Source organism: Danio rerio, chromosome 24 (assembly GCF_049306965.1).
Source record: "Danio rerio strain Tuebingen ecotype United States chromosome 24, GRCz12tu, whole genome shotgun sequence".
Taxonomy (NCBI): domain Eukaryota; kingdom Metazoa; phylum Chordata; class Actinopteri; order Cypriniformes; family Danionidae; genus Danio; species Danio rerio.
The window spans coordinates 1,055,001-1,076,103 of NC_133199.1; the positions used below are offsets into that span (position 1 = coordinate 1,055,001).

The 21,103-nt window shown below is 38.3% G+C and overlaps 1 protein-coding gene across 2 annotated transcripts in view; it reads right to left on the reverse strand.

Annotated features, from left to right (window-relative positions):
• Positions 1 to 19,537, reverse strand: part of napga (N-ethylmaleimide-sensitive factor attachment protein, gamma a) — a 34,780-nt gene extending 15,243 nt beyond the window's left edge. Inside the window, exons 1-10 of one of the 2 annotated variants that reach the window (XM_017353827.4) lie at positions 19,485 to 19,535; positions 19,086 to 19,153; positions 17,255 to 17,339; positions 17,151 to 17,168; positions 14,616 to 14,646; positions 13,112 to 13,221; positions 12,968 to 13,034; positions 12,054 to 12,124; positions 6,425 to 6,503; positions 5,848 to 6,057 (exon numbers count right to left, since the gene is read on the reverse strand). In XM_017353827.4, the coding sequence (XP_017209316.2) occupies positions 5,848 to 6,057; positions 6,425 to 6,503; positions 12,054 to 12,124; positions 12,968 to 13,034; positions 13,112 to 13,221; positions 14,616 to 14,646; positions 17,151 to 17,168; positions 17,255 to 17,339; positions 19,086 to 19,137 (723 nt within the window). In that variant the 5' untranslated portion in view covers positions 19,138 to 19,153; positions 19,485 to 19,535. 2 annotated transcript variants of the gene reach the window in all.
• Between the last annotated feature and the right edge of the window lie 1,566 nt (positions 19,538 to 21,103).

Here is a 21,103-nt window from a genome sequence, read left to right on the forward strand (position 1 = left end):
GCACACAAATATGTATATAGTACATGGATATATACATACATACATATATATATATATACATCTATATATACATATATATACATATATATACATATATATACATCTATATATACATATATATATATACATCTATATATACATACATCTATATATACATCTATATATACATCTATATATACATACATCTATATATACATTTATATATACATCTATATATATATACATCTATATATATATACATCTATATATACATATATATACATATATATATATATATACATCTATATATATACATCTATATATACATATATATACATATATATATATATACATCTATATATACATATATATACATATATATATATATACATATATATATATATACATCTATATATACATATATATACATATATATATATATATACATCTATATATATACATCTATATATACATATATATACATATATATATATATACATCTATATATACATATATATACATATATATATATATACATATATATATATATACATATATATATATATATACATATATATATATATATATATACATATATATATATATATATACATATATATATATATATATATATATATATATATATATATATATATATACACACACACACACATCTATATATACATATATATATATACACATACATCTATATATACATATATATATATATACATCTATATATATATATACACATATGTACATATACACATATATATATATATAAATATATAAATATATATATATATAGATGTATATATTACACACACATTGCCAACACATCTTCTTACTCATTTCATTACAAAAAAAACACTCAAAATAAGACCTTTTCACCTCAACTCACTGTTCATTCTCAAATAAACAAAGTCTACATTGTGGCCTGTCTATCTTATGCCCTCCTTTTATCAGCGTTTTCAATGTGTCTGTTGTCATTTCATTTCATGCATCGTTGCATTTACATTCTTTGCCCTCATTACTTACAGCCCATTATTACCCTCTTCACTTTCACCATTACAAACACCTTGCCCAACTGCCAAGTAACAACTGCCAAGTATTACTCATCTGCATATTTACTTTTTCTCACACACATCAAGACAAATGCTCACTCACTCACTCACCCACCCACCCACCCACTCACTCACTCACTCACTCACTCACTCACTCACTCACTCACTCACTGCCCCATTGAGTTCCACTGAGTGTTTCAGTGAGCATTAACCTTCATGTATTTGACAAAATGTACATATGCAGATGACAAATACGTGCACAAAATACTGAGCAACACTGTGTTACACTGCATAGTGTAAGGTGCTTCTAATGGATGTCAATAGAATCAAAGCAGACAATCACTTACAAGGAAAACAAAAACATGCAAATGCAACAGGGCAAAACGCCCCTCATCTTCCCCACCAGTCTTACCGTTATCTTCACGACTTTATACATGCATTGCAGCATGTTTCACTCCACCTGAGGACCTCAAATCTACTATCATTTCTATATAAACAAAGACTAATAAAGGGAACGGGACAACTGCACAAATCATCAATCAACACCAACGTACATCAAAGACACTTTGTAAATGATACTTTTGACACCAACCATGAGCAAACTGCCTGCGGTACATGCCTAACTGAACCTTCTACATTGCATCATTTCTATTTACTCTAAAACAAAGCACCACCTACATGTCATTACTGCCAGACTGCTCTTACCATCACCAGGAACAATCTTCCAATAATAATGCAAAATATAACACAAAAATCACTTTCACTTCCTATACACATATTTTTTTTTACATACATACATACATACATACATACATATATATATACATACATACATACATACATACATATATATATATATATATATATATATATACACACATATATATATATACATAAATATAAATATATGTATGTATGTATGCATGTATGCATGTATGTATGTATGTATGTATGTGTCTATACAGTGCTCACAATAAATAGTTACACCCCATTTTCCATATAGGCAGTGTATTTTGGTCAATTTCAAATAAACTGCTTTATTAAACTCCTATATTGATGACAATAATATTCCACTTGCCAAACTTAACACTTACACATTTCTCTTCTGTACTGACTACTTTAATGTAAATGCACACATATAATCTTGTACAGCAATTACCAAACTCTATTTCAAAGACAGATCTGTGAGTGCTGTACTTGTATATCCTCAGCACTAAGCATGTCAAGATAATCACCGTTCTCAAGGTGTCCCGCACTTTTGGAAAACTCAACATTTTAAAACCGCCAACATTTTCTGCTTTACCTTTCCTAAAACACGTGTAACATTTCTGTTATTGAATTTTTGTTCCAGATTTTTAGGAAAACAGTATCACCGGCAGACAAACTCTCTTCAAAGATGCTACTTTACATTGTAAACAAATCACTGTTTTTTTTGGTTGTTGTTTTTTTTTTCACTACTAAACAGCGCAGCCTCACGTTTACAGCTCCAAAATATTGGACATGTTTCTCAAAATAAAATATATTACATTCAAAGGGGAAAACCATTTTGTGTTTGTTTGTTTTTTTCAGGGTGTCCACAGGGTTTTATATGTCTCAGATTTCAAAAACTACATCTAACACTCTCAAAACAACTCACTCTCACATGCTGCTGCGGGTCTTTCATACACAGCTCATCACTTTCAACAATTCTCCATGAACAACCAACAAATCCATCTCAAAATATGTTTAACTACATTAACATTTATTAACTGTTGAGCAACAGGCTTTCCTCGTCCTCCTTACATCCTAACAAAAACATTTCTTTACAACTTCTCCATGTTTTCACTCATAAATCTTCCCTATTATAGCTTTTTAAACTGACACATTCTGATCGTCTCATTTAATGTTGTTCATGCTATTATTCTCTATCGCATTCGACAAAGATATTCTCTTTTGCTTTCATTTTCACAACACTTTTACATTAGTAACTCGGTGTGAGTGCCTATTAAAGGAATGACACCAAAAAAAAAACTTCAAAAAAACTTCCGCTAATAAAAAATATATGAACACTTCAGATGCAAAAACCTCTAAGTGCCATCTGCAATTTTCTGATGAAAATCAGCGTCTTGCCATTATGCTCAGTTCTTTCATATTCAAATCCATACAAAACACACTAGTCTTTACCATCAAACTTCAGTTACTCAATCAAGACGCAGGACCCAGTGAGAAAAATACTCGTATTACCACAACATTTCAGACAGCACTTACAGCTTTTTGCATCTGGAATCTTCACATGTACATCTTTGCATGTTTTGGCCCGTTATCTAAAATATGTGCTTACAAAATCACTCACCAAAGAGGGGGGAGCATGACCTGTCGCTCCTCCTCCTGTAAGCTGTTTTAATGCGTACACCAACCCCACCCCTAACCCTACCCCCAGTGACATCACTCGTAGAAGAAGTGCAAAAAAGGTGGAGCTCAAGCTTAAGCTCCCCCTCTCTGGAGCTCACCTCTCCTCAAATGGCTCTGCAGCGAGCACCACTTGGAAAAACTGGACATGGTGACAACAGCAGAAACCCTGCTTTTACCCACACCGTTTAAAAGAAAATTTATAAGAGCAGCGACCGCAACATTACCGTCAAACCCTCATATTTTTAGCCGAGGTGATCACACCGACACCATCTAAGACCGGCCCATGGCTACTAAGCACTGCACACGTACACGCGTTTCTAACTAAAGCACTCCTCTTTCACCTCCCTCATATCACTTCTGTTTTGTACAGTCCGCTCACTTTTCTCATACATTAAGTCAGGGTCACTGCAGATAACATGATGCCACATTTAAGACTTATTACGACCTTTTTAAGACTGCTAAATCTTACATTTAAGACCTATATCGCAATATCAAAAACACGCCAGAGAAAATGTAAAAGCACAAAATTTGCAGTTAAATAAATGTATTTAAACGGAACAGTACTACAGACAGGCTAAATGCACCATTGAACTACAGAAAAAAACAAACATCTTAACGCACACCGCACAAAACGGATGAAGTTTTTATACTTGACGCGTTCACCATTGACATATTTTTTTAACTGACAGGGGGCGGACAAAAACAACCACACAAATAAAAAGCTAATCATTATCACTGAAGATGTATTCGGGGGCCTTTTTTTGTTGTTTCAACAAACTTATCCCTCAGGTTTTTCCAAACTTGTACACAAACTTTCCTCCTTTCCCAAGACTGTTGCAATATCTAGCCAACAATTATTGCTCATCTGCTTCTCCCTATGGTGCATCGATGGTAAAGATGTCAGTACAGACGGTCGTGCCCGTTTCAGTCAATATCTCTTCAAAGTGTTTCATATTCAACTTAAATCAAACGTGGCGCCGCGCGACTCTCAAGAGTTTAAAAAAATTCCATTTGCTCCGCTGTGGCGTCATTTCACTGACAAATGTCGTGAGCGCACTATTACAAGTCAACAGCGCATTCGTGTAATACGAGCGAGCGAATCTCTTTGCTCGTGCACAAATTTCCTCTGTTTGTGGACAAAGCTGCGTGCGAGCTCTCAAATATAATACGCTGCTCACTCTCAAACACGCACTGCTCATGCACGCATTTTCTTGCGCGCTCTCAGTACACGGTTCCCTCTTCCTTTCCTGATTTTTGATACCATCTATATTAGTAATATATTATTACGCTATTTCTTACAAATAACCAAAATACTGCAATACACATATCACATTTTTAATCGAATAAAACATCACATTTTTGGCTGTAGGTTGTATAAAATTTTTCCAGTTTCAAACACTTAAAGACGCAGAGAAAAAGTTTGATTTTAAAAACATTTATTAAACATCCATAAGGTGCACCATACTAATAAAACAACAGCTTACGACGTTTGTCAGTGAAGTAGCGGCGTTCTCTGCCAGCCGAAATCATGTCGCGCGCACTCAAAGCACAGCGATGACGTCACATTGTCCGCGCGCACTGAGTTAAATATCCGAAAGCTGATTGGCTATTGCAGATTGACCTTTTTGTAGTTGTAATACCGCAAATTACAATTGGACTACTGAAATAAAGAACTACAACACCCCAAAAACCAAGCAACAACAACTACAACAACAACAATTTCAATGAGCATTACATGTAGCCACAGCCGGAGCAAGCTGAACTGCCGCTCTAGGCAGAGGACGATCACGCCGCCCTCAACACCAATGTGAAAACGAAAGTGACCGATTATGAAAATGAAGTGAGGTGTCGCGCAGACCTCTTTTCCGGCGCACTATGCGCAGATATAATTGAGGACGCGCGGGTGCTCAGGGAGGGAGGGAGGGACGGAGGTGTCACGGACACTGCGCTCTTCATTCTGCCGCCCTATGCGCAGATATAACTGAGGACGTGTGGGTGCTGATGGAGGTGTCGCTGACGCCGCCCTCTCTATTCTGTCGTCTATGCGCGAATATATTTGAGGACGCGGGTGGTCAGGGAGGTGTTGCTGATGCCGCCCTCTCTATACTGCCGCCCTAAGCGCCCGCCTAGGTCGCCTCTATGGACGCGCCGGCCCTGGATGTAACGTTAAATGGACATCGCAAAAACCTACAAAGACCTAGAACAGCCAATTAAATACTTTTTAAAGCCCTACATTTACATTTGTACATTTTAGACTTTTTCAGACGCCGCAGGGACCCTGTTCAATTACTTCCTCTCACTATTGATTGACTCCAGGAAATATTTCACTAGTGATTTCACCTTCACAGGGCTGTACATAACTGTGTGTGTGTGTGTGTGTGTGTGTGTGCGTGCGTGTGTGTGTGGTACTCACATCGTTGTCCATGTACGTGACGAGCGGTGATCTGCAGACCCTCAGCAGCTGCTCTTCGTCCTGCTCATCGTACGCCTGCAGCAGATCCTCCAGGGCGGCGCAGTCCTCGCTCCCGCTGAAGCCCGGGATACTGTAACTCTCGCGCACACACTTCTGCGCCGCCACGTAGTCCGCTCTGTGCAGCTGGACCAGAACCTGAGCGATGCATTTCTGGAAACACACACACACACACACACACACACACACACACACATCACATCACATCTGCAGCTCCACAGCATCGCCTACTCCAAATTACTCCATTCCTCTTTCAATGCCAACACTTTATATCGGCAAACATTTGAAAAACAACTCAATATAACTAAATATCATACACAAAAATACATATTATTATTATTATTAATATTCAGGTCTTAAAAGGTGCTGAAGATCAAATATTCTCGATTCAAATCTCAAATAAGACAACATCTCACAAGACAGGACTATTAATAAATGCATCTGCAGCTCCAGAAAACAAACAAACAAACACACACACACACACACACACACACACACACACACACACACACACACTCACCTTATAACACGTGGGATAATTCTCCATCTCTTTGTACATGCTCTTCTCCTTCTGAAGAGACGCAGCGGCTTCATCAAACCTGTCGCAGACGTCAGTCGTCAGTCGTATTACAGTCATTTATCATTTTTACAACCGCTTTCTCATTTTGCAGCTCACTTTAGCACACATAAAGGAGTTTCAACAAAATTTCGATACATTTTTCCATACATAGAAACACACAAACAGACATATGAGGAATATCACAGGAGTATCAGCGCCATATGACTGTATATCAGCACCAGTGAAAGGCATTTGTTGGCTCAAAGTCACAGGCCGAGCGTTTTATTGTCCCACCATTGCTAATATACAGCCATATGGCACTGCGACCAGTGTGATATTGCATTCACACAACAGTTTAATGGCATAATCGTGCGTATAAAAAAGAAAATCAAACACAGAGAGTCTCCAAAGCTCTTTTGTATGAGGAACTACTTTCTTCCGCCGTTCGTTCACATCTGCAGCTGTGAGCCGGATCCAGAAACCGCTGCTCATTTGCCAATGAGTGTTTGAATAATTCTCTAGCGTAATGTCTAATATCAGTGAAGACAAAACAGCTGAATTTGCTCACATTGTAAGATTACAATAACTAACCCTGTCAGGAGATCAGGAGATCACAATAACTAACCCTGAAAAAGCCAAAGCAAACACTGGCAGATTACTGCGGTGTCAATGCAGCGCTATAACATACAAAACAAACAGATCGACTGGGATGTAACCGTTTCATCAGCTCTACTTTCACACTTACGCTGACAAAATTGTCTTAGTATGCAGTCTATGTCACCATCTTGTGGCAGACCATCGTCTCCGCTCTGCTCAGTGAATCTCTCAGAAATGAGATTAAAAATAGGCAGCTTTTTATGGGAATATCGCTCAGCTTTCAGCCGATCACATTCGAGAACCAGACAGAACTGCTGTATAAAACACAACGCAACAATACAAATCTTCTCTGCGTTTCTCTTCAAGCTACTTTTCCTCATCAAATTGTCTAATAAACACAATCAAGTCTGGCAATCTGGATTAACTGTGTTTTTTTTTTAATTCATCGATTTACTACACGTTCATCATTTAAGACAACAGTTCTGCGTTTCGCTCAGTTTAAAGCACATCTTCTACACTTTATCTTATAATCGCTGCTCCGATAAACTGCACAAACATCTCGAGAGCTGCCGTATAAACTAATTTCACATGAAAATAATACTACTATTATTAATCAAAATCATGACATTAAACAACAATAATAAGAAGTGTAAGCTGACAAAATATTATACACTATTCCTTCTATGCTAATTCAATTCAATTCAGCTTTATTTGTATAGCGCTTTTACAATGTAGATTGTGTCAAAGCAGCTTCACATAAATGGTCATAGTAACTGGAACAGTGTGGTTCAGGTTTTAGTGTTTAAGTTCAGTTCAGTTCAGTTTAGCTCAGTTCAGTGTGGTTTAATCATTACTGAGAGTTCAAACACTGAAGAGCAAATTCATCAATGCGTAGCTCTATCGATCCTGAACCATGCGAGGCAGTGGCGACAGCGGAGAGGGAAAAAAACTTCACCTGATGGGAGTGAAGAAAAAAAAAACCTTGAGAGAACCAGACTCAGTTGGGCACGACCATTTTAATTTCTCCGCTGGCCAAAAGTCTTGTGCAGAGCTTCATTCGCCGCGGTTGAGGACTGAAGGACTGAATGAAGGACTGCCGAGGCATTCCCAGCATGGCTTGGTTCCTCCTGGCGTGGCAGAGTTCCTCACAGCTTCGATACGCATCTCTGCCGTTCGCTTACAGTGACCATGTGCCTTTCTCCATACACAATTCATCTACTCGTGATCTTCCTTCAAATAACTTTGGCATGTTTGGTGTCATTTGACAGTTCACGTTTTACTGATGAAATAAACAGAGACATCAGTTGACTGTATTTCAATGTACAGCATATTTACTATTGCCGAGTCGTGGCGTGAGGAGAGGATGTTCATGTTCTTCTCCCCTCACTTTATCTCCTCAACTCTGCTCATGTTCAGCTGGTTTTAAGGGTTGGTTTTAACTCGGGTTTGACGATGCTTTGCTCAGGGTATAATAAGGAAAGCTAACTGTTGATCTGGGAGAATGGCTTTTACCAGTTTCACCGTCTCTGCTGCTCAGCGGTGCACGTGTTACAGCTGATTTCTTCATACAGTATGCTAGTTTGTTTTATTCCACTGTCTGTATATTTAAGCATGTCACTTAATAAACAACTTTGCCTGCTTTAAGACGTAGAGAATCTTTCTCCATCAACGATGATAACAACTTTAATAGAGTCAGATTCATTACAACGGAGTCAGATAAATCATGGATTTAAACACGCCGTCCTTCAAACGCTTTCCGTTTCCTGACTATCGGTTCAGAAGAGCAGCGTAAGATTCAAACCCTACAATAAGTAAAACAACAATCTCATTACAATTACTATTTTATATCTATTAATATTCTGCTTCTATTTCTTACAAGGTTATTTCAGTAAACAGAAAACCACAGACCACAAATAAAACGACAGAAATGAAAACTCCACTCAAACAAAACAACAGCATCAATCTTTTCCCCGTTTCCTAACGTCATTACTTCTTTTTTTCGTTAAACGTACACTCTCAATCCCAGTTAACGCTAAGTGTGTTCAGTTGAGTCCACTAAACTAAGTTATAACTATTTAAACTAACTATCAAATGTAAGACTGACGCTCGATGGATACAAAAATAAACACTAATAATTTCACAAAATAAAAACTACGCTAAACATCTAAAACCGCACACTCTCATTTAGAGTAAACGAATTATATCCAGTCAATTACAAACAACATTGATCCCTGCGTTTTATATTCTACATCAGCGGTCCTCAAACTGCGGTGAGCTTGGGTCACCTCCAAGTGGGAGGGACTTAAACCACACGTAGGTTGGGTTTATCAGGTTACTGTGAGGTTGGGTTTAGGGTTGGGTTTAGGTGTACACGTTCATAAAACACTACAGGTTACTCTGAGGTTGGGTTTAGGTGTAGACGTTCATAAAACACTACAGGTTACTGTGAGGTTGGGTTTAGGGTTGGGTTTAGGTGTAGACGTTCAGAAAACACTACAGGTTACTGTGAGGTTGGGTTTAGGGTTGGGTTTAGGTGTACACGTTCATAAAGCACTATATTGAACTCTAAATACGACTAAATAAGGTTTGCACAGCCCACTTGGAGCTCCAAGGCCCACCCTCTTGGAGCTGGCTCTGATCTCCGTCTATACCCTTCTCATCAATTCTGTCCTAAAGTACAGGCTACATGTACATACTTCCAAATTGATCAAAAATGATTTAGATATGAATATAATGACAAGCGTATAGCATATATCAGAGCTCCAGGCAAAACTTTCAGGTGTTGATGAATTGGCGACTATAGCTATTATTGTTTGTGTTTTTTTTTTTTTTTTTACATACTAGCACAGCACAGTCGTATCGTTCAGACTATTTATTTTAGTCAAGTTACAGTACTTTTACTTAAATATGCTTTTTCACTACTCTTTCCACCACTGCTAGTGGTACGCAGGCATCCTTCTAGTAGTACGCGGAGCAATCAATTCTGTCCTTAAGTACAGGCTACATATATTTCCACATTTATCAAAGATGATTTAGATATGAATATAATGACATATAGCCTATAGCATATTACACAGCTCCAGGCAATACTTTCAGGTGTTTATGAATTGGCGACTATAGCTATTATTGTTTGTTTGTTTTCTTTACATATGAGCACAGAACAGTACAGTACACCTTATCAGGTGAAGTTTTTTTCCCTCTCCGCTGTCGCCACTGGCTCGCATGGTTCAGGATTGGTAGAGCTACGCATCGATGAATCTGCTCTTCAGTGTTTGAACTCTCAGTAATGATTAAATCACACTGAACTGAGCTAAACTGAACTGAACTGAACTTAAACACTAAAACCTGAACCACCCTGTTCCAGTTACTATGACCATTTATATGAAGCTGCTTTGACACAATCTACATTGTAAAAGCGCTATACAAATAAAGCTGAATTGAATTGAATTAATGTTCAGACTATTTCTAATGTTTAAAGTGACTGACAATAATAAATATTCTTAACGATAGTAATTAATCTGCCACGTTATTGATCTGTGCAGAGCTGTGGCTTCTTCACTGGGCCAACTACGCTACTGTATGTCATCACTGCTCATTGTGGTGGTACTTGAGCAGACGATTTCTTTTTCTGAGGTGGTGCTCGATGAAAAAGGTTTGAGAAGCGCTGATCTATATTATTAATCTATTCTATATTATTTCATCAAAACTGCGCAAACTTTCTAATCCCTGTGCTATTCTGTCTACTTACTATACTTCATACCCAAATACTTTCATTGTCTATAACTAACAACCAATCCCATATGAGCATCTGCCAGATAATTCGATATAAAACATTAATATTAACAATAATAATAATAATGCTCCAAAACATTTAGGGCCCTATCACACACCCGGCGCAGTGTGGCGCAAGGCGCAGCGCTATAGTTTTTTGCTAGTTTCAGCTTGGCGCAAGAGTGGTTTTGAGGCGTTGCGCTTCGCTGTTTAAATAGCAAATGCATTAGCGCTCATATGTGCGCCCATAGGTGTTCTGGTCTAAAAAGGAGGCGTTCTGAGGCGGACCGCTGGCGCGTTGCTATTTTGAGAAACTATAATAGATTTTTCATTAGACCAAAACTAACCCGGTCTAAACTCCAGCACAGAGTTACACCTCGCTTACACACTGCTTAATACACACAAGAAGATGTAGAGCAATAGGCAAATATCTTTACATATGAACAAAATAATATATTAAGGATATATATAGAATATAAATATAAAGGATTAAAATATTACAAAACATATTATTTTCTAGCCCACATAAATATGAAGAATCACTGCTTTTATGTCTTCTTTATCTCAGGAGGCTTTTTCAGTTCATTCATAACAATTTGCTTTTGTATAATGTTATTATTATTAGCAGGATTATTTATTATATCCATATTTATATTTGTTTTATTAAAAACAAGCTTAGATTTGTCCACCTGTCAGGTTTTAGACCGTATGGGGCACAGCATGTGTTTTAGGATATAACTCAGGTTTTTGAGCACACTTCATTGTTATTGTTCATTTATTCGTTTGCTGGAAATTACAACTGAATTTAGAAATAGTTTTGAATCTAATCTTTGCACTTAACAAACAAAATTAATTATTTATAGGCTAATAATTATTTATGTCTGTGCGTAAACGAGCCCGAAAGTGAAAGTAGATCATTAATCTGTCATTCTCACGCTGCAGATGCTCTGTTTAACTGTTTTCTTGCTAGTGAAATGCTCAGTTTTTCCACTTACACTTACTTTACGTCCTGTAAATAGCGAATGCGAATCTCAAAACACACCTATAACTCAATAAGAAAATAAACTCAACCCTTTTTTTAGATCATGCGCCACGGCGCTAAGCGGATTTTCCCGTCCTTAAATTAGTAAAAATGCGTTCTGACACGCCCTGAAAGCGTTTGCGCCCTGCGCTTTGCGCTCTGTGCATGGACCGTCAAAATAGAGCCCTTAATCACACTTACTTCTGTTGTCGTACAAGAAGTCTTGACGCTTTTCCGATGAGCTCCGCTGCTTGCCGTAGTCGCTCCTCATTCTGGAAAACAAGCGGGAACACGTACAGTTACTGTACATACAGTCATCATCACTGGAAACTCACCGCTGCTGCTGCTGATATATGCTCATATAACACACACACACACACACACACACACACACACAGACACATTCACTACTTCATCAGTTTCATCCTTCAACAGCTCTTCTCAATCATTATAAAAACCTTTTCTCAGCCGAATAATTACAATTAAACAAACGACTACAAGACTGGACGAATGAATGAATGAATGAATGAATGACCCTATGAATGAATGAAATTACAAAGTAATCAATGAATGAACAAATAAAAGTGCAGATGAACATACTAACGAATGAACGTACTAATGAATAAATAAACGTATGCACCGATCAATCTACAAATGACTCCATCGACTTATGAATGACTATCCAAACCTATGTACAACTGCATCAATATGACCATGTATGAATGAATGGATTAATATATGAATGAACATATTAATCAACGCACAAAAAATTGATTGGACACATTTAGGAATACATCTACAAACCAACCGAAGAATAAACAAATCAACTAACGAAAGTGCAAATAAATTAACGCACATACTAATCAATCAACCTACAAATGAACGAATGAACATATGAATGAATCAATATACTCATCACTAAACTAAATTGATTATTAGAAGTATACGCATCGTTAACCGCATGTATAAATCAACGTATGAATGAATGAACAAACATATGTATGGATAAACAAACATACAAAGGATCTAAGCGACAAATGAGCGAGTGAATCAATGACCTACAGTGTGTGTGTGTGTGTGTGTGTGTCTGTGTGATGCCAGTGTCATTTCCTGACCTCGAACACTGCCGCCGCCTGCTGGTACAGATGAACAGCTTTGGACAGATCCAGCGGCTCCATCAGCCTGCAAACAACAACAACAGCAGTTCAGATTCTGCCATGCATCAACATCGGTCTCTGCAAGAAGAACAGCGCACACACTTCCCAGCTCTGTCCAGGGCCATGGCGGCGGTGTCCGGAGTGCCGTTCTCCACGTACATCACACTGGCCTTCTCGATGTACTGCACGGCCTCTGGCATCCTCTGCAGATCCTACACACACACACTCACACACACACACATGCACACGCACACGCGCACGCGCACGCGCACACGCACACGCACACGCACACGCACACGCACACACACACGCACACACACACACACACACACACACAGAACAGCAGCTTGTGAAAACACTTCTCTCATGATGACCCACAGAGCCATGCGCGCACACACACACACACACACACACAGAACAACAGCTTGTGAAAACGCCTCTCTCACGATGACCCACAAAGCCATGCGCACACACACACACACACATACACACACACACACACACACATCAATCACAAGTACGGCTGCTAAATAATTTCATCACACACAAAATAACATTTCTTTTCCTCCACACGTGCATGTGCGCGGTTTATATTCATGCATACTCACTACACACCACTCGGTTACATTTTGCACATGCGCAAGTGTCCTGCTCATGTTTAAAGTCATATGTTTTATGCCTATGCAGAACACACATAAACAACACAACTATGAGCAGACAAACTGTTTATTTACTATGTCAGGAATAGGGATGTAACAATATCAGAATTTCTCTGTAGGGTAATACCTCGGTATGAATGGCACGGTACGGCATTTATTAAATAATTTACAGAAAAAACAAAACTAATGAAAAGACTCGAAAAAAATGCTAAAAGTGTTTATTAACCTCAGCACTGAACATATCAATGACACACAAATCAGCATCTATCTGTCAGTTTCCAAACAGGAACTTCAATTTTTCAATTTTAATAACAAAAAACTATTAAACCATATAAAAATAAATAAAGTTTCAATTTAGTATTGTTGAAATATGATTTAACCAAGGTTGACAGCAGTGGGTAACGTTGAGAGGACAAGCCATGAGTGAGATAGAGGTCTCTCTGCGGTACACGTCAACGTCTGCATCAATCTAACAAGTGTGCTGTGTTCTGCAGTCCGCATGACTGTTTTTAGTCGTGTTCCCCGACTTATATTTCACCACAGTCTGGCAGTGCCTGCATACCGTTTTGCTCTTTGTCTGTCACCTTTTCTCCTTTCTCGTATCTTTTTAGAAAGAAACCGAAATGCTTCCACACATCTGATTTAAAACCCGCTTTAGGTTCGATCATTTACAGCACTTTTAATTCCCCGCTACTAGCAGCACACTCCATTTCAGCATTACTGGATCTGTAGTGACAACAGAGCGCAATGGATGATGGCCACGCCTGGGTTCATTCGTCTAAGCAAAGTTTTCTCAGAAATATAGTTTTGAGTCGTGCGCCTACGGTAATATTGAAAAAAATTACTATTGCGGTATGACGGCATTAACAATATTCTTACATCCCTAGTCAGGAATGATCATTACATCAAGAGCAGAAGAATACATCGATAAGAGTGGACGAGCTCACCTTCAGCATCATCCCGGCCTGCTCGAACGCCCTGAAACACAAACACTACAGGTCACAATTCCTCACAATTCCTCTTTCACTGAGAGCGGACGTCTTCAACACACGTCTAATCATAATACTATTAATAACATTCATGTTATCTTTGCGTGTCATCCTTTCCGACTGTTACCTTAATTCATCAAACTCAGTCCGGAGGTTATGGACATCAGAGAATATACCTTATTGACCAATTACCATGTTTGTAAACATTCAGGATGCGCGCGCAGGGAGGTGGCAGAAAGCAACCGGGAGCCCCAGCGTTTACAGCGAGGGAATGACATCAGATGCGTTGCAGAGTTTGTTGTTGTCTTAGAAACAAGATATATTACTTACATATTATATATATTATTTACATAATGCTTACAGCATATTATAACAGCTCGTCACCCAGTGACAAGCGCAGTTATTCAGCAAAATTAACGTTTAAGTGAGCGTCGTTCATCTGACAGCTCCATTTGCGATAGCTCCCTCCCAATGGATATTGGATAAGAGGAAATGACCGAGCATCCAGCCCCGAATATACAATCTCAATGAAGCTCCGAGTGATTTCACAAGAGAGAAGTTAAAGGTCTACAAGTCTTTGGATGCCAACAATGTTGTTCTTTGAGGTCACGTGCAATAAATATTGCTCCATGATGACCAGATTCAAGAGCTGAACACCGAGATTCCCCCTAGCCAAAGACAAGGAAACAAGACGGAGCTAAAGATATACAAGCCCTGGGTAATTAATCACCAACACATGCAAAACCACTGCATTCTGACAGCGAACTACACCTACACATAAAGGTAAAGTCGGTTTTGTATTCGCACATTCAGACTTTCTCCTTAACAATATAATTTCATAAAAATATTATTTGCAAACTCTAAATAGCGAAATCATATTAGCAGCCAATGACTATCAGAGTACAACATTGTTCACAGTCAAATAAACAGTGTTAACGTTGTTTTCAAGTCACACTTGCAGGTTATTTCAGACCGAATATTCAGAGTGCCGTGGTAAACAATAGGGAGTTTGTCACAAGTTGTCACTGAATGAATGTGTGAATATAAAACCAAGTTTTCCTTAATAAACATAACTTTCACGTTTCGTTATTAGCATTCAGCGTCGGCAGTTTAATTCACCACATGTAACTGTTTTTGCTGAAATCATTTCTGCGATCAAAATCGAGTGATGTGTCTGATTCAGCATAGCCTGAACTGACCTGATATGACATGAGAGCTGCAGAGTCCAGCATTTCTAACGAGCTCCTCACTTCATTCAGCTCCCTTTTAGTCAAAGACGTCTGCAGTCGGTATTAAAGCAGAGTGTGGTGTATGGTAAATGTTACGTTTTCTATTTTTTGACTCGATTTCGGCATCCTACCGCACAACACGACATCTTTCCCATTGCAGCCTGTCTGTTTTTTGCAACCGGGGACCCGCGTGACGTCATGTGTGACGTAGGGTGGTAATTGGTCTATTGGAATCATTTCCAAACAAGCAGAGATGTCCACGAGCGGCCCCGTCTCTAAAGTGTCTGTGTTCTGCCCGTTCTTTAGACAGATGATGTCATTTTTAACTTTCACCACTTTAGGACGTTTTCACTTCAGTGAGAGGTTCGAGAGGGGTCTTGCTGCAGCATCGGTGCACATGCAATCTGAGCTGCGTGCAGTGGTTTTAAATGGCCTCTCCTAACCCCACCCCTCACAGTGACATCTCCAGCTCCATTAAGTGCATCGTGTCTGACATTGCATCTCTGAAATACGCAGTCTCAGCTCTCATCCAGATACTATTGACTGGTTGAGTATATCTTTAGGTGCTCGTGTTATTGTGGGCCCTGCCTCCTGCAACGCAAACACCCCAGTTCTCCCTCCACAGATGCAATCTCTTCAGCCTTTGCATGCATTGCCATGCTGGTGCATTCATTTTAAAGTACGTCACTCGCTCTCCTGAAAGCCTCTAACAAATATAACGTCATGTATTTGTTTTACATACGCAATCAATGTTTACATGTAAAGCAATTACCCTGGAGCTTCCCACAACGGTGACCGCGCACACTGCCTTCTACAAACACACCAGCAGATGTCGCCCTTTCCCTCTAAATGCATCTCCACACATTTATAGACGCTTAAAGAGATTAAAAAGTCTTCATGCCATATCTACTCTCTCTAATATTAGACTAGATATTCTTCAAGACACTAGTGTTCAGCTTAAAGTGACATGTAAAGGCTTCACTAGGGTAATCAGGGTAAAGTTAGTGTAATTAGGCAAGTGACTGTATAACAGTGGTTTGTTCTGGAGACAATCCAACACTAATATTGCTGAAGGGGCCAATAATATTGACCTTTACATGGGTTTAGGCTGCTTTTATTCTAGCCTAAATAAAACAAATTTCTCCTAAAGAACAAGAGGAAACACTGTGAAAATGTGTTTGCTCTGCTATTAAACATCAATTAGAAAACAACTGGAGAAAGAGATGAATAGATTTGGACTTCGGCTGTGTCTGTACACACTCACTTTGCAGCATGAAAAAGTCTGGAGGAAGAGTCAAGGAGAAAGAGCTGAATGCAGCACGGGCCGCTGTTTAACAGGAGTAATGCATGACTGTAAGTGAAGGATACGATCTGTTGTTCGCGTGCGCTTCAGCCTCCTGTAGATACGCATCTTTGGCCTGTTCCAGCTGTTTAGCATTTTTAAAGGCGACCGCTGGAGGAAAGAGAAGGAGAAGAAGATCATCATCAAACTTTAGGACATCATCATCATCATCATCAGAGAGAGACTACAGACTTAATTCAGCTTTCATGTAATAAATCTTCATTACATCTTATGAACCTCATGGCTTGTTTTGTGGTGCAGCATCACATTTCATGCAGAAACACGCAGCAATCCACAAATACACAAACTCTTTTTCCTCTTCTGTGTAATGTTATCAGTGTTACAGGATTATATGAAAATATAAATCATAGTTCAATTAGCCAGAGATGTACAACCAACTGAACGAATGAATGAATGAATAAATACATTAATTATTAAGTAATGTATGAATGAATGACACAAATTAAATTATAAATAAACTGAATGAACAAATAAATTTATAACACAAATAAATGCATAGTGGCCGAATCGATAATCAAACAAATAACTGCTTAATAAATGGATTAATGCAATGAACAAATTCTTTCATAAATAAATGAATGGACAAATGAATGAATAAAAAAAATAAACAAATAAATGGATGGATTGATGAATGAATCAACAAACAAATATCATGAATAAATTAATGAACAAATGAATACCTAATGGGTAAATCAATAAATAAACAAACAAATAAATACATGAATAAACAAATGAATAAATAAATGATTTGATCAATCAATTAATAAAAAAATAAACATCCTAAATGAATATCGAAAGAATGAATGAATACAGAGTAGATGGATCCATAAACAAAAAAATAAATACATAAAAACATGAATGAATGAATGAATGAATGAATGCTAATCCTGAATTAATAAAAAAAAGATAAATAATATAAATGGATTAATGCATAAATAACCCAACAATTGAATAAATGAATACATTAATTAACGGATGGATGAATTAATAAAGAAAAACAGATTACGGATGAACAAATAAACAAATAAATTAACAAACAAATAAATTACTGAAATAAATGAATAGAAAAATGAATAAGCAAATTAATACTTTAATAAATAAATATGAATGAATGAATAAATAAATTAATGAATGAATGAATACACCACGGGTCAAGAGATAAATGAAAGAATTAACAAACAAGACATTATTACTTTAAAAGCAAATAAAGAAATGAATGAATAAACAGATCAATAAATGAATAAACAAACTAATAAATAAAAGAATAAATGTATAAACAAATGGATAACTGGAACAATGCTTTTTTCTATAATAAATGAATAAGCTAATAAATAAATAATTTAATGTATGAATAAACAGATGAATAAATGAACAAACAAATAAAAACACACATTAAAGAATAAACAAAACAACTAAAAACATAAACAGATAAACTACCTACTCAACAAATAGATCAATAACAGCTGTACTTTATTCTGTACAGCTCCCATATATATATATACATACATACATACACACACACACGTGTTTGTGTGTGTGTGTGTGTATATATATATATATATATATATATATATATATATATATATATATATACACATACATACATACACACACACATATATGTGTGTGTGTGTGTGTGTGTGTGTGTGTGTGTGTGTGTGTGTGTGTATATATATATATATATATATATATATATATATATATATATATATATATATATATATATATATGATATAATTTAAACAACATATAATGAACAAATGCTAATCATTGCGCTAAACAAACAAACAAACGAGCAGCGTGTGTACGGAGAGGGTGTTAAAGGTGTCCGCTCACCTGCTTTAGCGTATTCAGACGCAGCGCTGTCATAATCAGGCTTCCACTTCATAAAGCTCGTCTTTAAGCTGCATTGAATAGGAAATACAGATGTTTACTGTTCACACACCCACCATCAAGCGATCACCTGGACAGCCTAAAGCAGGTAATACGTTAAAACAACAGTAAACGCTGACATTCGACACGCTGCTCGGTTATTAAAGCCATTACAATTTGATATTCGTCAGAAAATGTACATTAGAGAGGAGCGAACGTGCGGTCATGTTCATTCACAGGCGCTACAGTACAGACTCAACAGCTTTACTCACTATTTCTCCGCCTTGGCGATGTGCTCGTGAGCTTCGCTGATTTTCTGCGCCATAATCGTTACACATAAATGATTAAATACTGTAAATAAACCTTCGTTTGTCGCTCGCACGCTGGATGTGTTGTCAGCTGACGATGATGATTGTGAGGCGAACGTTTTCTTCCGGGTTACTACGTCATCTGCGGCACGTCACTTGTTCGTCCTTTATTGGGCATAACCAAAAATAATCATCGTTTAAACTGTTTTGTAGCGTTTTTTCATCATTTATCATATCGCATTTACATAAAGACATCTCTGCGATTTTATGTCAGATACGTGTTTGTTTTATGCAATGTTTTTAAAAAGTGCGCGCAGCAACGCTTACGTTGAAACGCTTTCTGAACTTTAGGACACGTCCTCGGGGGTTATTATTATCATTTACACGACTGACGTACATTATATCACAAAACGTTCAGATTTAACTCACCGAAACAAAACGCGATGACCGCTGTTGAGAAAGGTGACGGATAACACGTGACACTTCCTATTCACCCCAACGTAGACGCTGAGCGCACCGATTAATGATGATGATGAACTTCGCTTATTTGATCACAATTAACGATTCACTAATTATAAGAATAAAAACTGACAGAAAGTTCACATCATTAAGTATTTTGCCGTCCTCTTATCTAAACGATGCACCGCAAGAAGCAGTTTTTACAATATTTTATACAAGCAACGATCATTGATCATTCACTTGCTGATTAACCCCACTAACAGCTTTTCTCTGCAAAAACGCTAACTAAACGTATTGAAATTCTTAAACATTCAAAACGATCATTTTAAACACTGCAAGTCAACGCACTGGAACACAATGCAGATCCGACACAGAGGAAATATCCAGCGAGCGGCGGCTCTGTGGGCGCAAACGCCTAGTCGATGCCAGAGGAGAATGGCCAGACCGGTTCCAGCACAGAAAGGCGACAGTGACTCAAATAAGCATTCGGTACAACCGAGCTCTGCAGAAGAGCATCTCCGAACGCGCAACACGTCCAACCTTGAGGCGGATGGGCTACAGCAGCAGAAGAGCACACGGGGTGCCGCTCCTGTCAGCTAAGAACAGGAAACTGAGGCTACAATTCACACAGACTCACCAAAACTGGACAATAGAAGATTGGAGAAACGTCGCTGCTCTGATGAGTCTCCATTTCTGCTGACGCATTCGGATGCTCGGCTCACAATTTGGCCTCGACAACATGAAAGCATGGATCATCCTGCCTCGTATCAGCGGTTCAGGCTGGTGGTGGTGGTGTAATGGTGTGGGGGAGATTTTCTTTGGGTCCATTAGTACCGATTGAGCATCAACGCCACAGCCTACCTGAGAGTTGCTGCTGACCATGTCCATCCCTTTATGAGCACAGCGTCTTCATCTTCCGATGGCTACTTCCAGCAGGATAACGCAGCATGTCGTAAAGCTCAATCATCTCAGACTGGTTTCTTGAACGTGACGATGAGTTCACTGTACTCGAACGGCCTCCACAGTCACCAGAGCTCAATCCAATAGAGCAGCTTTGGGATGTGGTGGAACGGGAGATCGGCATCATGGATGCGCAGCCGACAAATCGAGAGGGTGCTCGCTGCAGAGCCATTTGAGGAGAGGTGATCTCCAGAGAGGGGGAGCATGAGCTGTCGCTCCTCCTACTGTAAGCTGTTTTAATGCGTACACCAACCC